The sequence below is a fragment of the Somniosus microcephalus genome, chromosome 29 (genome assembly GCF_052327205.1).
Source record: "Somniosus microcephalus isolate GS21.2 chromosome 29, FLI_Smic_1.0, whole genome shotgun sequence".
NCBI classification, from domain to species: domain Eukaryota; kingdom Metazoa; phylum Chordata; class Chondrichthyes; order Squaliformes; family Somniosidae; genus Somniosus; species Somniosus microcephalus.
This window is the reverse complement of record NC_141015.1, coordinates 35,284,858-35,306,496: the sequence shown is the minus strand read 5'-3', so window position 1 is coordinate 35,306,496 and position 21,639 is coordinate 35,284,858. Positions and strand designations below refer to the sequence as shown.

Here is a 21,639-nt window from a genome sequence, read left to right as displayed (position 1 = left end):
CTCCTTTGAAACTTACGTGGAGGCGGGTTTTGGGCGGGATGGTGTCGGGACCCCCGAATTCGGGATTTTTGCCCCCCGCACGCCTAAAAGCCCGCCTCACGGCACACTGAAAATCGACCCTGAAGTTTTTCCTCATGTCGCTTCTGGTTCTATTGCCAATCACCTTAAATCATAACGGCGATCGGTGTGAGATCAGCGGGAAGGTTTGTTGGACGTGTGACCAGCTCTGCCCGGTATCACCCAGCTGCCACTCCACTCACCATTTAGCGAGAAAGCAAAAAACAGCACTGCCCGAGGAACTAAACTCCTGAGATCTGGAAGGGGGACATGAGCTCGCTCCATTCAGTGTTGGTTCAAATATTGAGCTGGATTATGTTGTGAATGGAGTTTTATTTCCTCCCCTTTGAGCCAGGTTAATGACATGATGTCTTTTGTTCGTTTCCGGAGTACATATGCTCCACTGAAGTTTTGCGCCTGAGTTAATATTTAAACAGACTCACTCGAAATCCCTTCCATGAATAGGTCAGATTTCTCTCTCGGTGCAAAGCAAACAAATTTGCAAGGTTCCCTTTGCAGAAACAAGAAAAGAAAAGTAAATTGAACCAAGGTTTGTGTGCGATTCATTGGGGACTGCCAAAGGGGGCTGTTTTGCATTGACAATACACAATTCTTCCCGACATAAAGACATCTCTGTGAAGGCTAAACTATATGAAATGAGCTTTGTTCCAGCCCAAAAATATGGGAAACGGACTGACTGATCCCATTAAGGGCTTTGAAAAACATGAAGCATTGTTTGCATGTGGTATGTAACAAACAACACTGTCCAAACATTAAGTGGTGTTGCATGTCTGTTATTGGAGATGATCCACCCCCAGCCAACTGGAAGAGGTGAACTGTACCATATAAATTCAGGAATGGACGGCCACGCCGTCACTGGCTTCTTTCAAAATGATTTTTTCTCCGTCCATTTCTCTTCGTGATTTTGGGTTTCTCTTTCCGAGTTGCCCGGTCCCACCCTACACAAACTCATCCTGACCTCCACCAGCTGCATCCTGCCACGTTACCCGCTCACCCGCCCTGGTCCTCGTCCTTGCCCTTGCTTACAAACCCCTGCGCAGCCTTGGGTCGCCAGAAGTCTGCAACCTCCCCCTGCCCGACATCCTGGCCGGCCTTCCACCCTCCATAGACCTGAGCACGTCCAAAACTCTGCTGCCCGTAGCCTCACTCACACCGAGTCCCGTTCCCCCATCACCCCTCTCCCCGCTGACCCACATTGGCTTCCGGTCCAGCAAAGCCTCGAAATTAAAATTCTCATCCTTGTTTTCAAATTCCCCCATGGCCTCGTCCCGCGTGTTTTTTCTTTATTCAGATGTGGCAAGGCCAGCCTTTACTCCCCATCCCTAGTTGCCTTTGAGAAGGTGGTGGTGAGCCGCCGCCTTGAACCGCTGCAGTCCGCGCAGCGAAGGCTGTTAGGGAGGGAGTTCCAGGATTTTGACCCAGCGACGACAGCCGATATATTTCCAAGTCAGGATGGCGGGGAACTAGGTGGGGGTGGTGTTCCCAATCACCTGCTGCCCTTGGCCGCTCTTCAGGCAAATGACGACTGCCGATATTGCCAGTGACATGAATCAGTCATTCATGAAAGAAAGACTTATGAAATAATACTGAGCGGCCTGCGGGTGGCGCTGTCCAGGGAGAGTATAAATACTCGGGCACGGGCCCAGCTTGCGCAGGACATTCTTAACAGGAACTAGTGAAGGACACAACTAGACCTCCATGTTGTAAAACAGTTGATTAAAGCTTTGTTTAACGCTTAGACCAAGTGCCTAGTAGTTTTCTTAATGTCAGCTAGTGTTACATTGACACCATCCTGGAAATACAGGGATGCGATTAAAAACACTCCAGCTGTAAAGTTAGCCGATTTGAAAGCAGTTCTTGGAAGCTAATGTTCGATCCTTTGTCATAGCTTGAAATGCCAGGATTATAGGGGACACAATGGGGCATCTGTTTCTCTGAGAATCCTGAGATTGCGCAGTGCCTTGTTTTTGCCCCAACCTAATTGCAGGCACCTGTATAATGTCGTCAAATGATTATTCAGTTCCAACTTTGCATCTTGCTTTGCCGTCTCCTCATTTTATTTTTCCGTGGCGGAACTCGACGCGCTTTATAGTGCGGACGAAGAGACCTGCCGGCTGAAAAATGAGAGAAGAGGAAGAATTGGGAGAGTGGCAGATTGTTTTTGCTGCCCGTAAGATCAGGAGAGTGCAGGTTCGAGAGCCACACCTGTCGTTTTGTGCTTTGTAACTCATAGATCCTGTCTGGTGGTCTCTGCTTCTGCCAAGTGCTGTTGTCAGATACTGTTGTACAGGAAACTCTTTTTTATCCGGGACCGGCGTGGTGCCGGTTTATCAAAACGTCCGGATTACAGAGAGGTATAGTAAAAGGTACGAGAGCCCCGTACACAGCAACAAATCCAGGCTTCCCTGTTGCTTAGCAACAGGTGCAGGAACCCCGGCCACAAGATCCAGGCGTCCCTGTTGCTTAGCAACAGGTGCAGGAACCCCGGCCACAAGATCCAGGCATCCCTGTTGCTTAGCAACAGGTGCAGGAACCCCGGCCACAAGATCCAGGCATCCCTGTTGCTTAGCAACAGGTGCAGGAACCCCGGTTACACAGCCACAGATCCAGGAACGGCCACTAATATGAAGTAAAACTTACCTGAACCTACTCCTGAATTTTGCCGGTTAACAGAGATTTCCGGTTATTTAGGTGCCGGTAAATCGAGAGTTTCCTGTACTTTGATTTGCTTCATATTTCAGAGCTTCTGCTGAAAACCACATGTCCATGTTAAAACATGAAGTCGGGAGTGAGATGAGACATTCAGCCCATCGAGGCCTTCTGCTTCAGGGTCCTCGGATGACTATTCCATCGCAGACTTCCCTCCCACACCATCTAATAAGTAACACTTCAGTTCCAGCCACCTCCCCTGAAGTAGATCAAGCAGTCCTATTAATAAATCTCTCAATCCCTTCACTCAACAGATACTGATCTGGCTCCATTTTAAACAAAGACGACAACTTGCATTTATATAGCGCCTTTAACATAGTGAAACATCCCGAGGTACCTCACGGGAGCGATTATCAAACAAAAAATTTGACACCGAGCCACATAAGAAGAAATTAGGGCAGGTGACCAAAAGCTTGGTCAAAGAGGTAGGTTTTAAGGAGCGTCTTAAAGGAGGAAAGAGAGGCAGCGAGGCGGAGAGGTTTAGGGAGGGAATCCCAGAGCTTAGGGCCCAGGCAGCTGAAGGCACGGCCACCAAGGGTTGAGCGACTAAAATCAGGGCAAAATTAGAGGAGCGCAGATATCTTTGGGGGTTGTGGGTCTGGGGGAGATTACATAGAAAGGTGTCAATTGATCCTAAATCAACTCCTTTCTTTGGGAGTCTGTTCCATATGTCTACCGTACTACAGGGGGAAACGTTTTTCAAATTTCAAACGCTTGAGCCTTGTGAATCATGTCCCTATCTCCTCTAATCCTATGCTCATTGCCTACGTTGCTTAGCTTTCCTACTTCAGCTTTATCCGTACCTTTCTTTATTTCAAAGACCTGGATATCGTCTCCCCACAGTCTTCTCCCGGGTTTAGTTGCTTTCTTCATAGCTTAGTCCCCCATGACCTGGAATCATCTTAGAAACGTAGAAGATAGGAGCAGGAGTAGGCCATTTGGCCCCTCGAGCCTGTTCCTCCATTTAATGAGATCATGGCTGATCATCCAAATTCAGTGCCCTGTCCCTCCTGATCATTCTTCTCTGAAGCCTTGAGAATGCATCTATCTGCTCTGTGAGGGCAGGGTGACCAAAGATGTACACCATACTCCAGAATTGTCTCACTATTGATCTGTGCAATGTCAGAGTAGCTTCACAAGATAACTCTGGTTAAGGAAGTCCATTTGGTCCTTCGTAAGTCATCCACCTGAAGAGACCCTAAATTCAACCCACTGTGGCTTCCAGTAGGTCCTCGAATGATTCCACCTCCAATGTTTCTAAGGTACTTCCAAAAAGAGGCATGTTCATTTTACGCTTAATCCGAAGATTTGTCATTAATCGGATCTGTATTGTTGAAGTTTCTTTCTTCATAACCTGGAATCATCCAGGTCACTCTTCCCTGAACGATTTCCAATGCATCGATCTGCTTTTATTAGAGAGCAACCTTGATTAATCATAAGAATGGACCCTCCCCCTTCCATTTAAAAAAATTCATTTAAGGGATGTGGGAGTCACTGGCAAGGCCAGCATTTATTGCCTATCCCTAGTTGCCCTTGAGAAGGTGGTGGTGAGCTGCCGCCTTGAACCGCTGTAGTCCGTGTGGTGAAGGTACTCCCACAGTGCTGTTAGGGAGGCAGTTCCAGGATTTTGACCCAGCGACGATGAAGGAACGTCCGATATATTTCCATGTCAGGATGGTGTGTGACTTGGAGGTGGTGGTGTTCCCAGGCGCCTGCTGCCCTTGTCCTTCTAGGTGGGAGAGGGTCGCGGGTTTGGGAGGTGGGGAAACAGAGTTGAAGTTCCACGCCAAGAAAAGACCCAACTCAAACCTCCAGTGGGAATGGAAGGGGAGGCTGAACAAAAGGTGCTATCCGAATCCAACCTGACTCCCAGACTCAACCTCACCTGAAGGATTCTATGCAGCATAGAATGGATTTTGTACAGCCCAGGAAAAGAAAGAACAGAAACCAACCCTGTCCCAGCTGAACCCGAGGTGCTTATGAAAGTTTAAGAGAAGTCTTAAGATAATTGGCAAAAGAACCAGAGGCGCAATTGTTTTGCGCAGCGAGTTGTTATGATGGGCAATGCGCTGCCTGAAAGGGCGGTGGGAGCAGATTCAGTAGTCACTTTCAAAAGGGAATTGGATAAATACTTGAAAAGGAAAAATTTGCAGGGCTGTGGGGAAAGAGCAGGGGGGAGCGGGACTAATTGAATAGCTCTTTCAAAGAGCTGGCACAGGCACGATGGGCCAAATGGCCTCCTTCTGTGCTGTAAAATCCTATGATAAGTATAGTCCAGTAGTTAAAAGGCCTGACCCAGCTCCATCTCGCAGATATCAACACGGATAATTAGGGTGCTACTGTACTATTTCCTCACTGAGCACTTGACTTGACTCGAGGGGCTGTATGGCCTACTCCTGTTCCTACGCCTGCTAGCCTAGGTTCGTAATTTACCTACTCCCCCCATCCCTCCCCCACTTCCCGTCCAAAATGAAATCTTAAACCCTGGACGAGCCACAGAGGGCTGGGGAGAGAAACAGCTGCTTGTGGTTTAAAATATTCTCTCTTTATATTTTTACGTCTGGGAGTGATGATTCTGCCTGGATCCAATTCAGGATGCCTCAGCAGGGGTGGCGTCTTGCTGCTGTCCATGCAGAGCGCCTTGGGTGTACAACGGAAATGGCCTATTCACATCCAATAACAGCATGGCCCGCACACTTAATAATCCCCAAGCTGGGATGAACGCTACGTTTCTGGTGGTGGGGGGAGCTATTTGTAACACGTTAAACTAACAAAGTCCTTTTTAAAAAAAAAACGCAGTTTCCTTTCAACAGTCCTGATGTAAGAAAACTACTAGGCACTTGGTCTGAGTGTTAAACAAAGCTTTAATCAACTGTTTTTCAACATGGAGAGCTAGTTGTGTCCTTCACTAGTTCCTGTTAAAGAATGTCCTGAGCAAACTGGGCCAGTGCCCGAGTATTTATACTCTCCCTGGACAGCGCCACCAGCAGGCCGCCCGGTATCATTTCATAAGTCATTTCCACATGAATGACAAGATTCATGTCAAGCCCATCTTCAGCCTGCTGCTAAATAACTGCAAAAGGCCATCTCTTGCTAGCTAAACTAGGTGAAATGAGGAGAAACAGTTTTGCGCGGCGAGTTGTTCGGAGCTGCAATGGATTGTCTGAAAGGGCGGTGGAAGCAGATTCATTCGTCACTTTCAAAAGTGGATGAATACTTAACAAGTAAACATTTGCAGGGCTATAGGAAAAAGCAGGGGGAGTGGGACTCATTGGAACGCTCTTCGAAAGTGCCGGCACAGGCACGATGGACCGAATGGCCTCCTCCTGTGCTGTAAGATTCTATGATAAGTGTGAGCCAGACACAACCCAAAGATGCAGATAAGCGAGCTGCAAAATACAGAATGCAAAACGATTTCTCTTCCTGTCCCACTAAGCACGCAGTTTTCGTGTAGCTAGTATCATAGAGTCATAGAGGCACAGAAGGAGGCCATTCGGCCCATCAAGTCCGTGCTGGCTCCATGTAGAGCAATCCAGTCAGTCCCATTCCCCCGCTCTATCCCCGTAGCCCTGCAAGTTTATTTCCCTCAAGTGCCTATCCGTCTCCCCTTGAAAACATCGAGTGTCTCTGCTTCCACCACTTCCCTTGGCAGCAAGTTCCAGGTCCTCACCACTCGCTGCGTAAAAAAGTTTTTCCTCACATCCCCCCCTGTATCTCTCACCCAAAACCTTAAATCTGTGTCCCCTAGTCCTTGTACCATCAACTAGTGGGAACGGCCTTTCCCCGTCTAGCCTATCCAAACCCATCATAATCTTATACACCTGGGAATCCCTGGCCCAAGACCGCACAAAGTGGAGGAGAAGCATCCGGGAAGGCACCGAACACCTCGAGTCTCTTCGCCGGGAGCAAGCGGAAGCCAAGCGCAGGCAGCGCAAGGAGCGCACGTCAACCCAAGCACCCCACCCACCCGACCCTTCAGCCACTGTCCACCCCACCTGTGACAGAGACTGTAGGTCCCGCATTGGACTCATCAGTCGCCTGAGAACTCATTTTTAATGTGGAAGCAAGTCATTCTCGGTTCCCAGGGACTGCCTAAGAAGAAGAGATCCCACAAACAGGCTATGATTGAGTGACCAACTGATCTGTTTTGGTGGCAGTAGTTGAGGAGACTTCCCAGCTTTTCTTTGAATGAGGTCTTTTAAGGTCTACTTGAAACTCCGAGCAAACAGGTGCAACCTCATTTTGATGCACCGACATGAAAAAAAGGGTATGGTGTGCCCTCCATACACCTCCTCAGCACTGCACTTGAGTGTCGCGCTAGATTACATGCTCACGTCCCGGCGAGGGCCTTCTAATTGGGCAAACTCTACTAATCGAGCAAAGCTGGTGCCTGGAATGGAGCCAAGGCCCCGCCGAGTGATTCAGGTCTTGCCTCTGCTAGGAGGAGAGTCCTACATTGTCGGAGTTCAGGCAGCCTCAGCCCCGCAACCTTGACTCCAGTACATCAACTGGCTCACGATTCAGGAATAATGGCACTAAATTAAGGGAACGGTAGCTTAGTGGTTATGTTACTGGACTAGTAATCCAGAGGCCTGGACTAATGATCCGGAGACGTGAGTTCAAATCCCACCACGGCAGCTGTGGAATTTAAATTCAGTTCATTAAATAAATCTGGAATAAAAAGCTAGTATCGGTAATGGTGACCATGAAACTATCGGATTGTTGTAAAAACCCATCTGGTTCACTAATGTCCTTCACGGAAGGAAATCTGCTGTCCTTACCCGGTCTGGCTGATATGTGACTCCAGACCCACAGCAAGTGGTTGACTCTTAACTGCCCTCTGAAATGCCCCAGCAAACCACTCAGTTGTATCAAACCGCTAGGAAAAACAACAAGAATAAAACCGGACGGACCATCCGGCATCAACCTAGGCACCGGATTCGGACACGGCCCCTCCAAGTCACACACCATCCTGACTTGGAAATATATCGGCCGTTCCTTCATCGTCGCTGGGTCAAAATCCTGGAACTCCCTCCCTAACAGCACTGTGGGAGCACCTTCACCACACGGACTGCAGCGGTTCAAGAAGGTGGCTCACCACCGCCTTCTCGAGGGCAATTAGGGATGGGCAATAAGCATGCCCACATCCCAGGAATGAATTTTTAAAAATGGACATTGTTGCTCGGGTTAAAGCTATGCAGCGTCGAGGAAGCTTTATTTTTTGCACTGGATCTGACAGTGCGGTGTTTGATGTTGGCACCGCCTGACAAAAGTATTCATTCCCAATGTCAAAAATCCCTTCCTTTTAAATGTGTACAAAATTCACCAGAATATGCCTTTTTTTTTGTGCGTGTTATAAAATATTTATTCTGGTCTATTTGTAGATTGATCTGGCTCCCTTTATCAGCTCAGACCTGAATTCCCCTATCGGATGAGTCTAGTTCTCCATTTAGCCTTTACAGTTGCAGCGTTACTGCCTTTGCGCTCTCATTTATATCTGAAAGAGATCGTAATTAAATTACAGCCATTGTTAGTTGATTATTGTAATCTAGATGACGTCCCATTTCATTATGTGCCTCAGACCAGAATGAGTCCTCACGTTAGCGCAGTGAAAGGATATACGGTCTACGCTTAATTCAAAATCAATTAATACGAAGTATCTGAATTCAATTTTTATAAGCTCTAACTCACGACAGGAAACACTTTTTTTTTATACGGGACCGGCTTGGTGCCGGTTGATCAAAAAGTCCGGATTACAGAGAGGTATACTTACCAAGGTATGAGAGCCCCGTACACGGCCACAGGTGCAGGAACCCCGGTTACACAGCCACAGATCCAGGAACCCTGGTTACACGGCCACTAATATATAGTAAAACTTACCTGAACCTACTCTTGGATTTTGCCGGTTAAGAGAGGTTTCCGGTTATTTAGGTGCCGGTTAAAAGAGAGTTTCCTGCTATTCCTGTTGCTTAATTCCAACTACTGGATAATTACATTTTTTTTAGTGCAAAAATGATTTGAAATAATGCAAGTGGCTTGTCGCTTTGAACCTTGTTCTGTACCCGTGAGGCGCACTACCTCAGGAAAAATTGGGGGGTCAAGGGGTATGAAAGGTTTTGTGGGATACGCTCCCACCGAAACTGGGACTAGCCAGATGGATCGCAATCGTTCTCCAGACCTGTGCGTTACCGTGTTCCTATCGACTGATCACTTTTAGTTATGTCGGTGGCAATCACAGTTCTATTCAGTCCAGATATTGAACTATTTTTCCTAGTCTTCACTTTTTTTCATTGACACAATGATGTAGATCGCGGTGGTATTCTAAGAATAGCCAAGCGCAAGGAGCGCACGTCAACCCAAGCACCCCACCCACCCGCCCCTTCAACCACCGTCTGCCCCACCTGTGACAGAGACTGTAGGTCCCGCATTGGACTCATCAGTCAGCTGAGAACTCATTTTTAATGTGGAAGCAAGTCATCCTCGGTTCCGAGGGACTGCCTAAGAAGAAGAAGATTCTAAGAATGCTGGGCGAAGGGAGAGACTAGGAATGACTACACACCTCTGTCGCAGTTCCGTGCTTTCTTTGGAATTGATGTTAAAAAAAAAGGCTTAAATCTGTTTAATTATTGAGAGACAAATATCTCTGTGATAAATGGGTCTTGTCAGATAGAGGTCTTTTCCGGATAGAATGGATTGGAGTAGAGCGACTGCAGCCAATAGGGGGTAGGCTTTGCAGTAACAACAACAACTTGTATTTATATAGCACCTTTAATGTAGTAAAACGTCCCAAGGCGCTGCACAGGAGCATTAGAAGACAAAAAAGTTGACGCCGAGCCACTTTAGGAGAAATTAGGGCAGGTGACCAAAAGCTTGGTCAAAGAGGTAGGTTTTAAGGAGTGTCTTAAAGGAGGAGAGAGAGGCAGCGAGGCGGAGAGGTTTAGGCAGGGAATTCCAGAGCTTGGAGCCCAGGCAACAGAAGGCACGACCACCAATGGTGGAGCGATTATAATCAGGGATGCTCAAGAGGGCAGAATTAGAGGAGTGCAGATATCTCGGGGTGGAGGGGGGTGTTGTGGGGCTGGAGGAGATTACAGAGATAGGGAGGGGCGAGGTCATGGAGGGATTTGAAAACATGGATGAGAATTTTGAAATCGAGGCGCACTAACGTGCGTGTACCCACATGGCGTGGTAGGGCGAGGGTTTGTACTTAACCACTCTCCACACATTGAGGTTCTCAACTCCGCCGCAATTCAAGGAGGAGCTGGGCGGGGTCTGGGATTTTTCTCCGACGGAAGGCTAGCTCGGGGAGTGAGTCACTATGGCCTTCACCCACGCACCTCTTAGCTGCTGAGTACAGAACAGAATTAGCGACAAGTCATCTGCTTGGCATTGCAGCTAAGGATGTGGTCCCTCCATGTTGCCCCAGTGAGGTGAAGTTCATGTTACAATGGGAGAATTTCCAGAGCAGGTTTTTTGCACGTTATTTTTCAATTGTTCTTCTTCTCCTTCTCCAGTGTTCTCTCCCTCCTTTTCTAAAGGTGCTGAGTGCTCGTTAGGATTTGGAGGGTCGTGGTCGTACGTGTCTTCATACTGTTCCCTTTGGGGAACTGTATGAAGTGGTGGAAGGATTTCTGGCCGCGATTAACGCTCCTTCTGTGACCGTAACCATCTTCGTACCAGCCATTAGGGTGGTTAGACCTATGGCGGGAGGGTTTTACGGGCTTCCACAACCCATACGAGGGGGTGGGGCCACCCACACCCACGGACGCAAGTATCCCACTGGATGTCAACCCAGAATTTAGAGCCGGAGCTCCGACTCCACTTGCCGGGACTGGAGCGGGGTTCGAAACCCTACGCCTTCTGGCCCAGCGGCGGGGATGCTACCGCTACGCCAAAGGCCCACTCCCATTTGGAGGGCGGTGGAGGCAGATTCAATAGCAGCCTTCAAAAGGGAATTGGATAAGTACTTGAATGAGAAACAATTGCAGGGATATGGGGAAAGAGCGGGGGAATGGGACTGACTGGATTGCTCTTCGAAAGAGCCGGCGCAGATTCAATGGGCCGAATGGCCTCCTTCTGTGTTGTATGATTCTATGATGATATTCCATAGACACTGGCCACCCTCTGGCATCTCACCCTAGTGGCCGCACTTGGTGCGTCAGCCCAGTCAGTGAGCATCATCAGACTGTTTAATTGTGGGGGACTGCACAGGAGCCTGACCCTATCCTCACTTGTTTTCATACATGTGGAGAGGGCTTGACCGGGTAGATGCTGAGAGGTTGTTTCCCCCTGGCTGGAGAGTCTAGAACTAGGGGGGGTCACAATCTCAGGATAAGGGGTCAGCCATTTAGCACTGAGATGAGGAGAAATTTCTTCACTCAGGGGATTGTGAATATTTGGAATTCTCCACCCCAGAGGGCTGTGAATGCTGAATTGTTGAGAATATTCAAGGTTGAGATCGATAGATTTTTGTACTCTAGGGGAATCAAGGGACATGGGGATCGGGCGGGAAAGTGGAGTTGAGGTCGAAGATCAGCCATGATCTTATTGAATGGCAGAGCAGGCTCGAGGGGCCGAATGGCCGACTCCAGCTCCTAATTCTTATGTTCTTATATAATATAAAAACAGAAAATGCTGGAGACACTCAGCAGGTCAGGCAGCATCTGTGAAGAGAGAAACAGAGTTAACGTTTCAGGTCGATGACCTTTCGTCAGAACTGGAGGCCAGTTCTGACGAAAAGTCATCGACCTGAACGTTAACTCTGTTTCTCTCTTCACAGATGCTGCCTGACCTGCTGAGTGTCTCCAGCATTTTCTGTTTTTATTTCAGATTTCCAGCATCTGCAGTATTTCCTTTTTGTCTTATGTTCTCATGTTGACCTTCTAGCTGTAGTCAGGAGCAGGAATCCTGACTCATTTCCCCCCTCCCCGTAACCCAGGGACGCCAAGGGCCAATTTTAGTGCCCAGCTCTTGGTTCGCCTTTGCTCCGGGCCAAGCAGGAATCGAACCTACGTCCTCCATCATCTGTCGGCTAAGTAACACACCAGGTTAAAAAAAACGTCATAGAGCCCAGGTTACCCACGAGCAATTCCACAGCAGATCAGTCCGCAGATATTTTTTTTTAAAATTCTGTGACGCATCCTCACAGCATTGTAGAGCTGCTGAGATCATCATTAATGTCACTGTAGGAGTCGCTGGAAATCAACAGACTGCGAGACTTTCATAGCAGCAAAGAAAAACGCGTGTTAGCTTTATTAGCTCTCCGCATGGACTGAGGGACTCGGCCTCGTCACAGGGCTATGACGTCATCACACAATCGACGACTCTTAAAGGGACCCTGCCCTGATAACCCAACCAAGTTCCGTACATAACGTGGAGCGATAACAACATTGGCTATACATAGTGAATTGTGTTACTGTCCCTATGTGGTCTCCACCACATCACACAACTTTGCAGAGTTTACATCGCCTGACATTCCAACATGGCAGCAAGATCCCCATTGGCCCAGAAATTCGGGTCGGAGGCTTCCTGCGGGTGCAAGTCCCCGACCTGCACTTACTTAGTGCGCCGGCCGTTGAGCTGTGGGCCTGCATGGAATTCCGATCCTGGGCCTCCTCCAACTGCCGGCGCGCAGTGCTTGCGTATCCCAGGGGCGCAGTTAGTTCGAAGCGTCCCCTGGGGTCACGTGGGCCATGGAGAGCCAATGGTAGCAGGGAATCTGTATTCATAGATTTGACAGGAAGACCCAGCGCGTACTCACCCGTGGGGACCCGAAGTTCTGGCCCATTAATATTATTTATTTTTAAATTGCAGTTTTCACATTAGGCATGTCGACAGGTGTGAATAGGTTATTAAGACGGTAGGAAGTAGGGTAGGTTATATGTCAGGAGCAAAATTACACAACATAGTAATCCAGTGAGATAGCTGACAAAGCCTCCCTAGGGTTTATATAATGTTTGATACCTTTTAATTGGCGTGTGCTTTTTGGAGAGCTTTAATAACAAATTAATCTTTACGAGCTAAGTATTGCCTAAGGTAATAAAGTAATTGTGCAGGGGCATGTCACCATTTAGTTAGGCAGCATCCACAGAGGGGCTTCAGATTGAAACGCTGGGGTTTGCACACAGTAAACGGTTCCTGTATTGGCCGGATGGTAGTCTCCACACTGCTGTACACTGCTACAGATCCGATTCCGAACCGGTCACTGCTTCTGCTAACACAGCGAGGGAGAGGAATTTCTGACGCGTGTCTGTACCCTCATCTGCTGGTTTCATTTTGGGGTCATCGTTCACTGCTGCAGGATTTAGTCAAAACCTGTAAATGTATTTTCACAAGTGTGGCCGTGGAGTGGTTAATGGTACAGGACCGTCGACCAAGAGGGAGAAAGTGACTGAGAAAAAATTGCAGGGATATGGGGAGAGAGCGGGGCGGTGGGGGGGGACTGATTAGATTGCTCTTCGAAAGAGCCGGCGCAGACTCAATGGGCCGAATGGCCTCCTTCTGTGCTGTGCTATTCTGAGAGTTCAAATCCTACCATGGCAAGATACTAGTGGGCCGGACTTTCCGACCCCCACGGGTGTGTACGTGCCCGTAGGGACCGCGCAAGTGCCGGTTTCAGGCACGCGCTGAAAAGCGGCACTTGCGAGCTGTCAAGAATTCTCTTGACAGATCCTCTGCCTGCTCGTAAAAAGGGCCTCCGCGGGCGGAGAGTTCCGCTTTTTGCACAACTTCTGCCCGCTGAACATCCGTGGAATTCTTACTCCTGCTTTTACCAGCTTAAATGTGTTGAAAAATAGAAAAATTAAATTTGTTAACTCATTTATAAATTAAAAAATACTCTTCAAAAATGTAAGTTTATTGTTAGCCCTGTAAAAACATTTAATTTTTTTTTAAATCATTTTTTTAAACTATTTAAATGGGATTTTAATGAAGTAATTAAAAAAAAAAAAAATTATTTATTGTTTTAGTGTGTTTTTAAATGTGATCTCCGTACGGGCCTGTCAAAAGTATGAAGGGGAATTTCCTTCTTTGATTGGTTCCCCATGGCCCACGTGATCCCAGGGACGCTTGCGAACCGCCTGCGCCGCCCCTGGGATACCTAGGCCTCTGCCCGCGCGGACCCGGAGAGGCCCAGGAGCAAAAGCCTCTGGATCTACAGAGCCGGCAGGTAGATTGGTAGATTTTTTTCCGATCGGAGGCATCTGCCCGAAGGAAGCCTCCAATCGGAAATTCAGGGCAATGGTATTAAAATCAATAAACCTGTTAATTTGTGAGCTGGTGGGAGAGGAGGAAGTCACCACGATCGCGTCCTGATTGTTGTAAAACTGGATTACTGGTGTTTCTCAGGAAAAATGCTGCCTTACCACATCCCAAGAGCACATTATAAAAAAAGCTTCCAGCCTTTGTGTACTGTTAACATAAGAAATAGGAGCAGGAGTCGGCCTTTCGGCCCCTCGAGCCTGCTCCGCCATTCAATAAGATCAGGGCTGATCTGATCTTGGCCTCAACTCCACTTTCCCGCCCGCTCCCCATAACCCTCGACTCCCCTGTTGCTCAAATATCTGTCAATCTCCGCCTTGAGTATATTTAGTGACTCCGCCTCCACAGCTCTCTGGGGTAGAGAATTCCACAGATTCACAAGGACCGTGGTTACATTTGCGACTTATCTGCTTATATTATAGTTGACTCTTCTGCACTCTTGCCTCACAACTTTAACCTTTTGCAGGAGTGAGAAGTGGTGGCGATAAAACTCGAGGGTGCGCAAGAGGCCAGAATGGGAGGAGCACAGAGATCTCGGAGGGTTGTAGGGCTGGAGGAGGTTACAGAGATAGGGGAGGGGGGCGAGGCCAGGGCCAGTGAGGGGTTTGAACACAAGGATGAGAATTGTTTTATACTGGACAACAATGTTCCCTTTTTTTTTAGGTGCGCGGGGGGCCCTTTAACTGGCTGCGCGGCCCATTCAAATTTCCGCCCATTTGTGTTTTTTTTTCCCCCGCATAAAGCCGATGCGCGGGACCTCCGGACCGCGCGGCTTAACGGGGAACATTGATACTGGATAACGCTGCAGCATATTGCAAGGCAGCGCAGTGGCGAGGAGCTTGTTGGTGCCTCCGAGCTCCCAAGATGTGTCGCGTCCTTGAATGCAGTCCAGTCTCTGCTCTAGCATGTGTGTCCAGGTTAGAGGCTGGTGGTGGGGGCATTGCTTTGTTCTATTTTTGGAGCTTGTGTCAGTGGCAGCGGAGGGTCGAGGGCGAGAGAGGGCAGACTCTTGTCACTAAAGGATGAGCTTTGGCCTGGGGAGCTGCCACTGCACCCCATGGGGCGTGAGCTGCCCTGTGAGGCTGGAATTCAATTTTGCTTCTTGGCAACAGGAGAGCAGCAGGCTTTGTACATTTTACTACAATTGTACATCAGGGAATGGTTCTGTACAATTATGCGGACCACAGTCAGTATCTGTGCTAAAAGCAGGTGGATGGAGAAATGGGTAGATCTCATTACTCTACACAATCTTCAATTTGTCCCCAACCTCCACAAATGTACAGTCTATGCCTAAGCTGGGGTTTTTCTTTGCTCGTCAAGCAATTAAGCAATGTAAATAACACGGGCAAAGTGGGAATTTAGTGCTGGAAAGTTGAATTATCACCTAATTAGACTTAATAGCTAGTTCTACGGATAATGCAGTCGTCTCAACATCATCAAAAACAACTTGCATTTAGATCGTGCTTTTAATGTCGGGAAAACATCCCAAGGCACTTCATAGTGGTCTAAGGAGAGAGGAAAAAATTGGGTGGGAAGCAATGTTCCTTCTTACTTTTTTTTTTCAGTGCAAGGGCCCTTCTTACTACAGTTATACAGGGCCCTGGTGAGACCACACCCGGAGTACTGTGTGCAGTCTTGGTCTCCGTACCTAAGAAAGGATATACTTGCCACAGAGTGGAATTCGCTGTTGATGAACTATTACAAGCGTTCCTCTTTGTATAACTTAAGATCAAACAGCGACACGTTTTATAAATTGCTGTAAACACTTCATTTCTCCCCAAGCCTGTTAGTACTTTGTGTTATTGGAGCTCCTTTTATCAGACCCAGGGGTCTTTCCTTGTGTCTTGTTACAGTTTGTAGTTATTTATATGTGACTTTTGTATAACGCAGATATCATTTTTTTTCTGGGATGGCAGGACTGTCGTATGAGGAGAGATTGGGTCGACTAGGCCTGTATTCACTAGAGTTTAGAAGAATGAGAGGGGATCTCATTGAAACGTATAAAATTCTGACAGGGCTAGACAGACTGGATGCAGGGAGGATGTTTCCCCTAGCTTGGGGGGGGGGGTCTAGAACGAGGGGTCACAGTCTCAGGATACGGGGTAGGACACCTAGGACTGAGATGAGGAGAAATTTCTTCACTCAGAGGGTGGTGAACCTGTGGAATTCTCTATCACAGAAGGCTGTGGAGGCCAAGTCACTGAATATATTTAGGAAGGAGATAGATAGATTTCTAGACACAAAAGGCATCAAGGGGTATGGGGAGAGAGCGGGAATATGGTATTGAGATAGAGGATCAGCCATGATCATATTGAATGGTGGAGCAGGCTCGAAGGGCGAATGGCCAACTCCTGCTCCTATTTTTCTATGTTTCTATGTTTCAGCTGGCTGTGCGGCCCATTCAAATATCCGCACATGTGCGGTTTTAGCCCGTTCGAAAGCCGCTGGACGGCCTGCGCGGGACCTCAAGACCGCTGTGCGGCCAATGAGAACATTGGTGCGGCGCCAAAGGAGGTCAAATGTTTGGGTCAAAGAAGTGGGTTTAAGGAGGTGGAGGGGGGTGGGGGAGGAGTTCCAGAGCCAGCGCTGGCTGGCAGCACAGCGGTATGAATTGCAAACCTCACTGGTTAATCTTTCTGCGATCAAATTTCCAGCTTCACTATTCACCATTGCAAAAAAGGGTGAAGGCATCATTAGATGCATTTCAGGGAGGGCCACAGTCTCAGGATAAGGGGTCGGCCATTTTGGACTGAGAGGAGGAGAAATTTCTTCACTCAGAGGGTGGTGAATCTTTGGAAATCTCTGCCCTAGAGGGCTGTGGAGGCTTAATCGTTGAGTATATTCAAGGCTGAGATCACTAGATTTTTGGGAATCAAGGGGATATGGGTATCTGGCGGGAAAGTGGAGTTGAAGTAGAAGATCAGCCATGATCATATTGAAACATAGAAACATAGAAGATAGGAGCAGGAGTAGGCCATTCGGCCCCTCGAGCCTGCTCCGCCATTCAATGCGATCATGGCTGATCATCCAAATTCAGTACCCGGTCCCTGCCTTCTCCCCATATCCCTTGATCCCTTTAGCCTTAAGAAATATATCCAACTCCTTCTTGAATATATTTAATGAATTGGCCTCAACTGCCTTCTGTGGTAGAGAATTCCACAGGTTCACCACTCTCTGGGTGAAGAAATTCCTCCTCATTTCTGTCCTAAATGGCTTACCCCTTATCCTTAGACTGTGACCCCTGGTTCTGGACTCCCCGACCATCGGGAACATCCTTTCCGCGTCTAGTCTGTCGAGTCCTGTCAGAACTTTATAAGTTTCAATGAGATTGAGTTTGAATGGCGGAGCAGGCTTGAAGGGGCCGAATGGCCGACTCCTGCTCCTATTTCTTATGTTATAAACACATGGAGGGAGAAAGGAATAGAAGGCAATGCTGATAGGGTGAGACAAAGAGCGGTGGGAGCATAAACACCGGTATAGACCAGTTGGGCCGAATGGCCTGTTTCTGGGCTGTAAATTCTATGATTGAACCGAGCCGGGAGACTTTTACTGCATTCTGGGGCTGTGGAAACAGGTTTAAACTCCTTCAGCAATTACACAAGTTTTCACACAGCCGGTTGTTCAGTTTATTTCAAGATGTATTATTCCACATTGAGCAACTCGGTCATAAACCATTGAATATGCAGCTTATGGCTCCCCTAGTGGCCCAGTTGGTAAATGCAGTTGATAGTGCGGTGCTGAACTGTATAGAGTGGGATAACTGCAGGGCACTGCCATTCGCCCGTCAGCCCTGTCGCTCGCTGACCCACATTGGCTCCCAGTCCGGCTACGCCTCGATTTTAAAATTCTCATCCTTGTTTCCAAATCCCTCCGTGGCCCTCGCCCCCTCCCTATCTCTGTAATCTCCTCCAGTCCCCCAGATCTCTGCGCTCCTCCAATTCTGGCCTCTTGAGCATCCCCGATTTTAAACGCTCCACCATTGATGGCCGTGCCTAAGCCCTGGAACTCCCTGCCTAAACCTTTCCACCTCTCGACCGCTTTCTTCTCCTTTAAGACGCTCCTTAAAACCTACCTCTTTGACCAAGCTTTTGGTCACCTGTCCTAATATCTCCTTACGTGGCTCGGTGTCAAATTTTGTTCGATAACGCTCCTGTGAAGGGCCTTGGAGATGTTTTACTACATTATATAAACGCACGTTGTTGTTTAATACCCAGTCGGCGTTGAATTAACTGATCGCGGGGGAGGGAGGCAACAATAGGGGTGGTTCTGGATGAGGGTAAAAGAACGCATTAGCGGGAGTTCCTGTTCCTGGTTACTTCCCAGCGGCACATGCTGGAAAGTGGACCTGTCTGCCGATTGGTTGACGGCAGCATCGGGTTCAGCGATGATGCCGTATGTGTTCGAATAGTTTGGAAAAAATACTTGCTACCTGTGGAGAATCGAGCCCATGGTGTTCGAGCAATGCTAGCATAAGCGTTGCTGGAAAAGACGTGGGTAGAATATTTGTACAGGCAGAAAAGAGAAATCACATTGGCTCAATAAATGTATCGAGGGAAATTGTGACCTAAACTCCTTCGAAACCCATTGTGGATGAGAGGTATTCTCGTGACCGTACGGGCACCTTGAAATGCTGGAGGCTCACGGCTTGCGTTCATTTGACTTGCAGATCAGCATCTTCATGACTCACCTGTCAAACTACGGCAACGATCGGCTGGGCCTGTACACCTTCGAGAGCCTGGTGAAGTTTGTCCAGTGCTGGACCAACCTGAAACTGCAGACCCTGCCCCCAGTAAAACTGGCCGCCAAATACTTTGAGCTTTTCCCGGAGGAGAAGCACCCCCTGTGGCAGGTAAGAAACACAGCACCCTTGTGTGGAAGGATATAACCGCCTTGGAGGCGGTGCACCGAAGGTTCACTAGACTGATTCCTGGGATGAGAGGGCTGTCCTATGATGAGAGATTGTGTAGAATGGGCCGATACTCTCTGGAGTTCAGAAGAATGAGAGGTGATCTCATTGAAACATACAAGATTCTGAAGGGGATTGACAGGGGAGGTGCTGAGAAGTTGTTTCCCCTGGCTGGAGTGTCTCAGGATAAGGGGTCGGCCATTTAAGACTGAGATGAGGAAGAATTTCTTCACTCAGAGGGTGGTGAATCTTTGGAATTCTTTACCAGAGGGCTGCGGATGCTGAGTCTTTGAGTATATTCAAGGCTGAGATCGATAGATTTTTGGACTCTGGGGGAATCAAGGGATATGGGGCTAGGGCGGGAAGGTGGAGTTGAGGCCGAAGATCAGCCATGATCTTATTGAGTGGCGGAGCAGGCTCGAGGGGCCGAATGGCCAACTCCTGCTCCTAATTCCTATGCTCTTGTGTTTCCAGCTGCTTGCTGCGTCGGCCTGTACTAGTCGTGACTGTCGTCTGGCGATTATTTTTTTGTCATACCGGAGATGCTATTGCGTTTCTGCAGAGTTTCAGTATTACGCTTGTCTCAGGAATGCAGCTAGCTTGCTTGAGCTGTCATTATTTATTCAACGTGCTGCGAAGCAGGAGTTAACGGGATTCAGATATAATTTCACTTGCTGGAAAATCCTGCCCTTGGTCAATGTGCCCTTTCATTTTGTTTCGGGCGCGCGGCCCCTTTAACGGGCTGTGCGGCCCATTCAAATTCCCGCGGTTTTTCCGTCCAAGAGCCGGCTGCGCGGGGCCACCAGACAGCGCCGCGCCCATGCAGCTTAAAGGGAACGGTGCCCCTGGTACACAGTTTTTAAAAAATCCTTTCAAAATTAACTATTGATTCGCCGCAGTAATATCAGAAAGTGGCGTCTCAACCAGCTATAATACACGATCAGTATTTTCGTAACTTGCAGTTCAGAGACGATTCACTCGGTTGATTCCAGAGATGAAGGGGTTGTCTTATGAAGAAAGGTTGAGCAGGTTGGGCCTATACTCATTGGAGTTTAGAAGAATGAGAGGTGATCTTATTGAAACATATAAGATACTGAGGGGGCTCGACAAGGTAGATGCAGAGAGGATGTTTCCCCTCGTGGGGAAATCTAGAACTAGGGGGGCATAGTCTCAGAATAAAGGGTCGCCCTTTTAGAACTGAGATGAGGAGGAATTTCTTCTCTGAGGGTCGTAAACCTGTGGAATTCTCTGCCCCAGAGAGCCGTGGAGGCTGGGTCATTAAATACATTTAAGGTGGAGATAGACAAATTTTGCAAGATAAGGGAATGAAGGGTTATGGGGAGCGGGCAGGGAAGTGGCTTTGAGCCCAAGATCAGCCCTGATCTTATTGAATGGCGGAGCAGGCTCGAGGGGCCAAGTGGCCTATTCCTGCTCCTATTTCTTAATGTTCTTATGTCCCATCGTTAAGCGAGCCAACTATGTAGGTGGGTCTATACCAGTGGTTTTCTACAGAGATCCGCCCCTGGAGATACCGGAACGCTCCCATGGGTTTAGTGGAAATATGGCAGGGGAGTGGTTACGGCAGCGGATTACTAACTCAGAAGTTCAAACCCCACCGAGTTGGGAAGTTGAATTCAGTAAGTCTGGCCAATTGTGAGCTGGGGTCATGGGGAACAATGCTATAAAGTTGCCAGGTGGGTGTCAAAACCCAAATGCCCCTCGAGGGGAGAGAGCCTGTCGCCCTCGGCCAGTCTGGCCGCCACGTCGGGTTTCCCGCTCTGACTGGACGTATTCCTGAGGGTTTCAGCACCTGACCCCGTGCCTCCGACCGCCCCGCCCCCGCACCCCCTGCCATCGATCTCCGAAAATGCCCACCCTCACGGTTTAACGCCTTTCCCCCGCCGACGGAAAGTTAAACATACGCTTCCTTACCCGTTGTGGTAAACCACTTTTATCGTTACACTATAGTTATCACTGTTGTATTGTTATCACCGTTATCACTGTTGTATCACGATACGAGGTCGCCTCTTGTCGCGCTGTTATACCTGGGCTGACCACCTCCGACTCCGCCCATGGCTCCACCTACCTGCCCAGGTATAAAGGTAGTCGACTGGCTGGTATTCCTCCTTGTTGGACCCGATCACCCACGAGGGTGGGCTCTGTTATTTAGTCAATAAAAACCTTTAGTTACGTTCCTAACTCGTCGCTTTTTATTGGACGAATTGATAGGTATATCAATTTTATTGACTAAATTTTAAAGATGTCTACTACTGGCCAGCCAGAAGCCCTCCCAGAAGCACAGCCACACCAGCCGGCTTGGCTGCAAGCCCTCAAACCACCGTACCTGGATCTAAACCCACAGGCAGCAAACGCAGCCCTCAACTTCAAACACTGGCTGGACTGCTTCGAATCCTACCTGGAAGAATCCGGCGCCCCGCAGAGATCCAAACTAAGACTTCTGAACGCCCAAGCGAGCCCGAGAGTATACGCACTCATACAGGACACGACTACGTACGAGGCCGCTATCAACCTACTGAAACAGCAGTACCGCAGCCCGGTAAATTACATGTACACCAGGCACCTCCTAAGATCCCGCCCGCAACAGCCAGGAGAGTCTGTAGCTGAATTTTTACGGGCGCTAAGAGCACTCGGCAGGAACTGTGACTTTAAAGCGGTGACGGCTGTTG

The 21,639-nt window shown here is 48.5% G+C and overlaps 1 protein-coding gene and 1 long non-coding RNA gene across 2 annotated transcripts in view; one reads left to right on the top strand and one right to left on the bottom strand.

Moving 5' to 3' along the window:
• The window catches only part of LOC147098634 (uncharacterized), a 679,602-nt gene that overhangs the window by 584,454 nt on the left and 73,509 nt on the right, over window positions 1-21,639 (bottom strand). The gene's annotated exons all lie outside the window — the stretch shown is intronic.
• Window positions 1-21,639, top strand: part of ndst2a (N-deacetylase/N-sulfotransferase (heparan glucosaminyl) 2a) — a 172,383-nt gene that overhangs the window by 119,753 nt on the left and 30,991 nt on the right. The window contains exon 7 of the mRNA XM_085970595.1: window positions 18,713-18,895. Coding sequence (XP_085826721.1) covers window positions 18,713-18,895 — 183 coding nt within the window. The remainder of the gene's footprint in view (window positions 1-18,712; window positions 18,896-21,639) is intronic.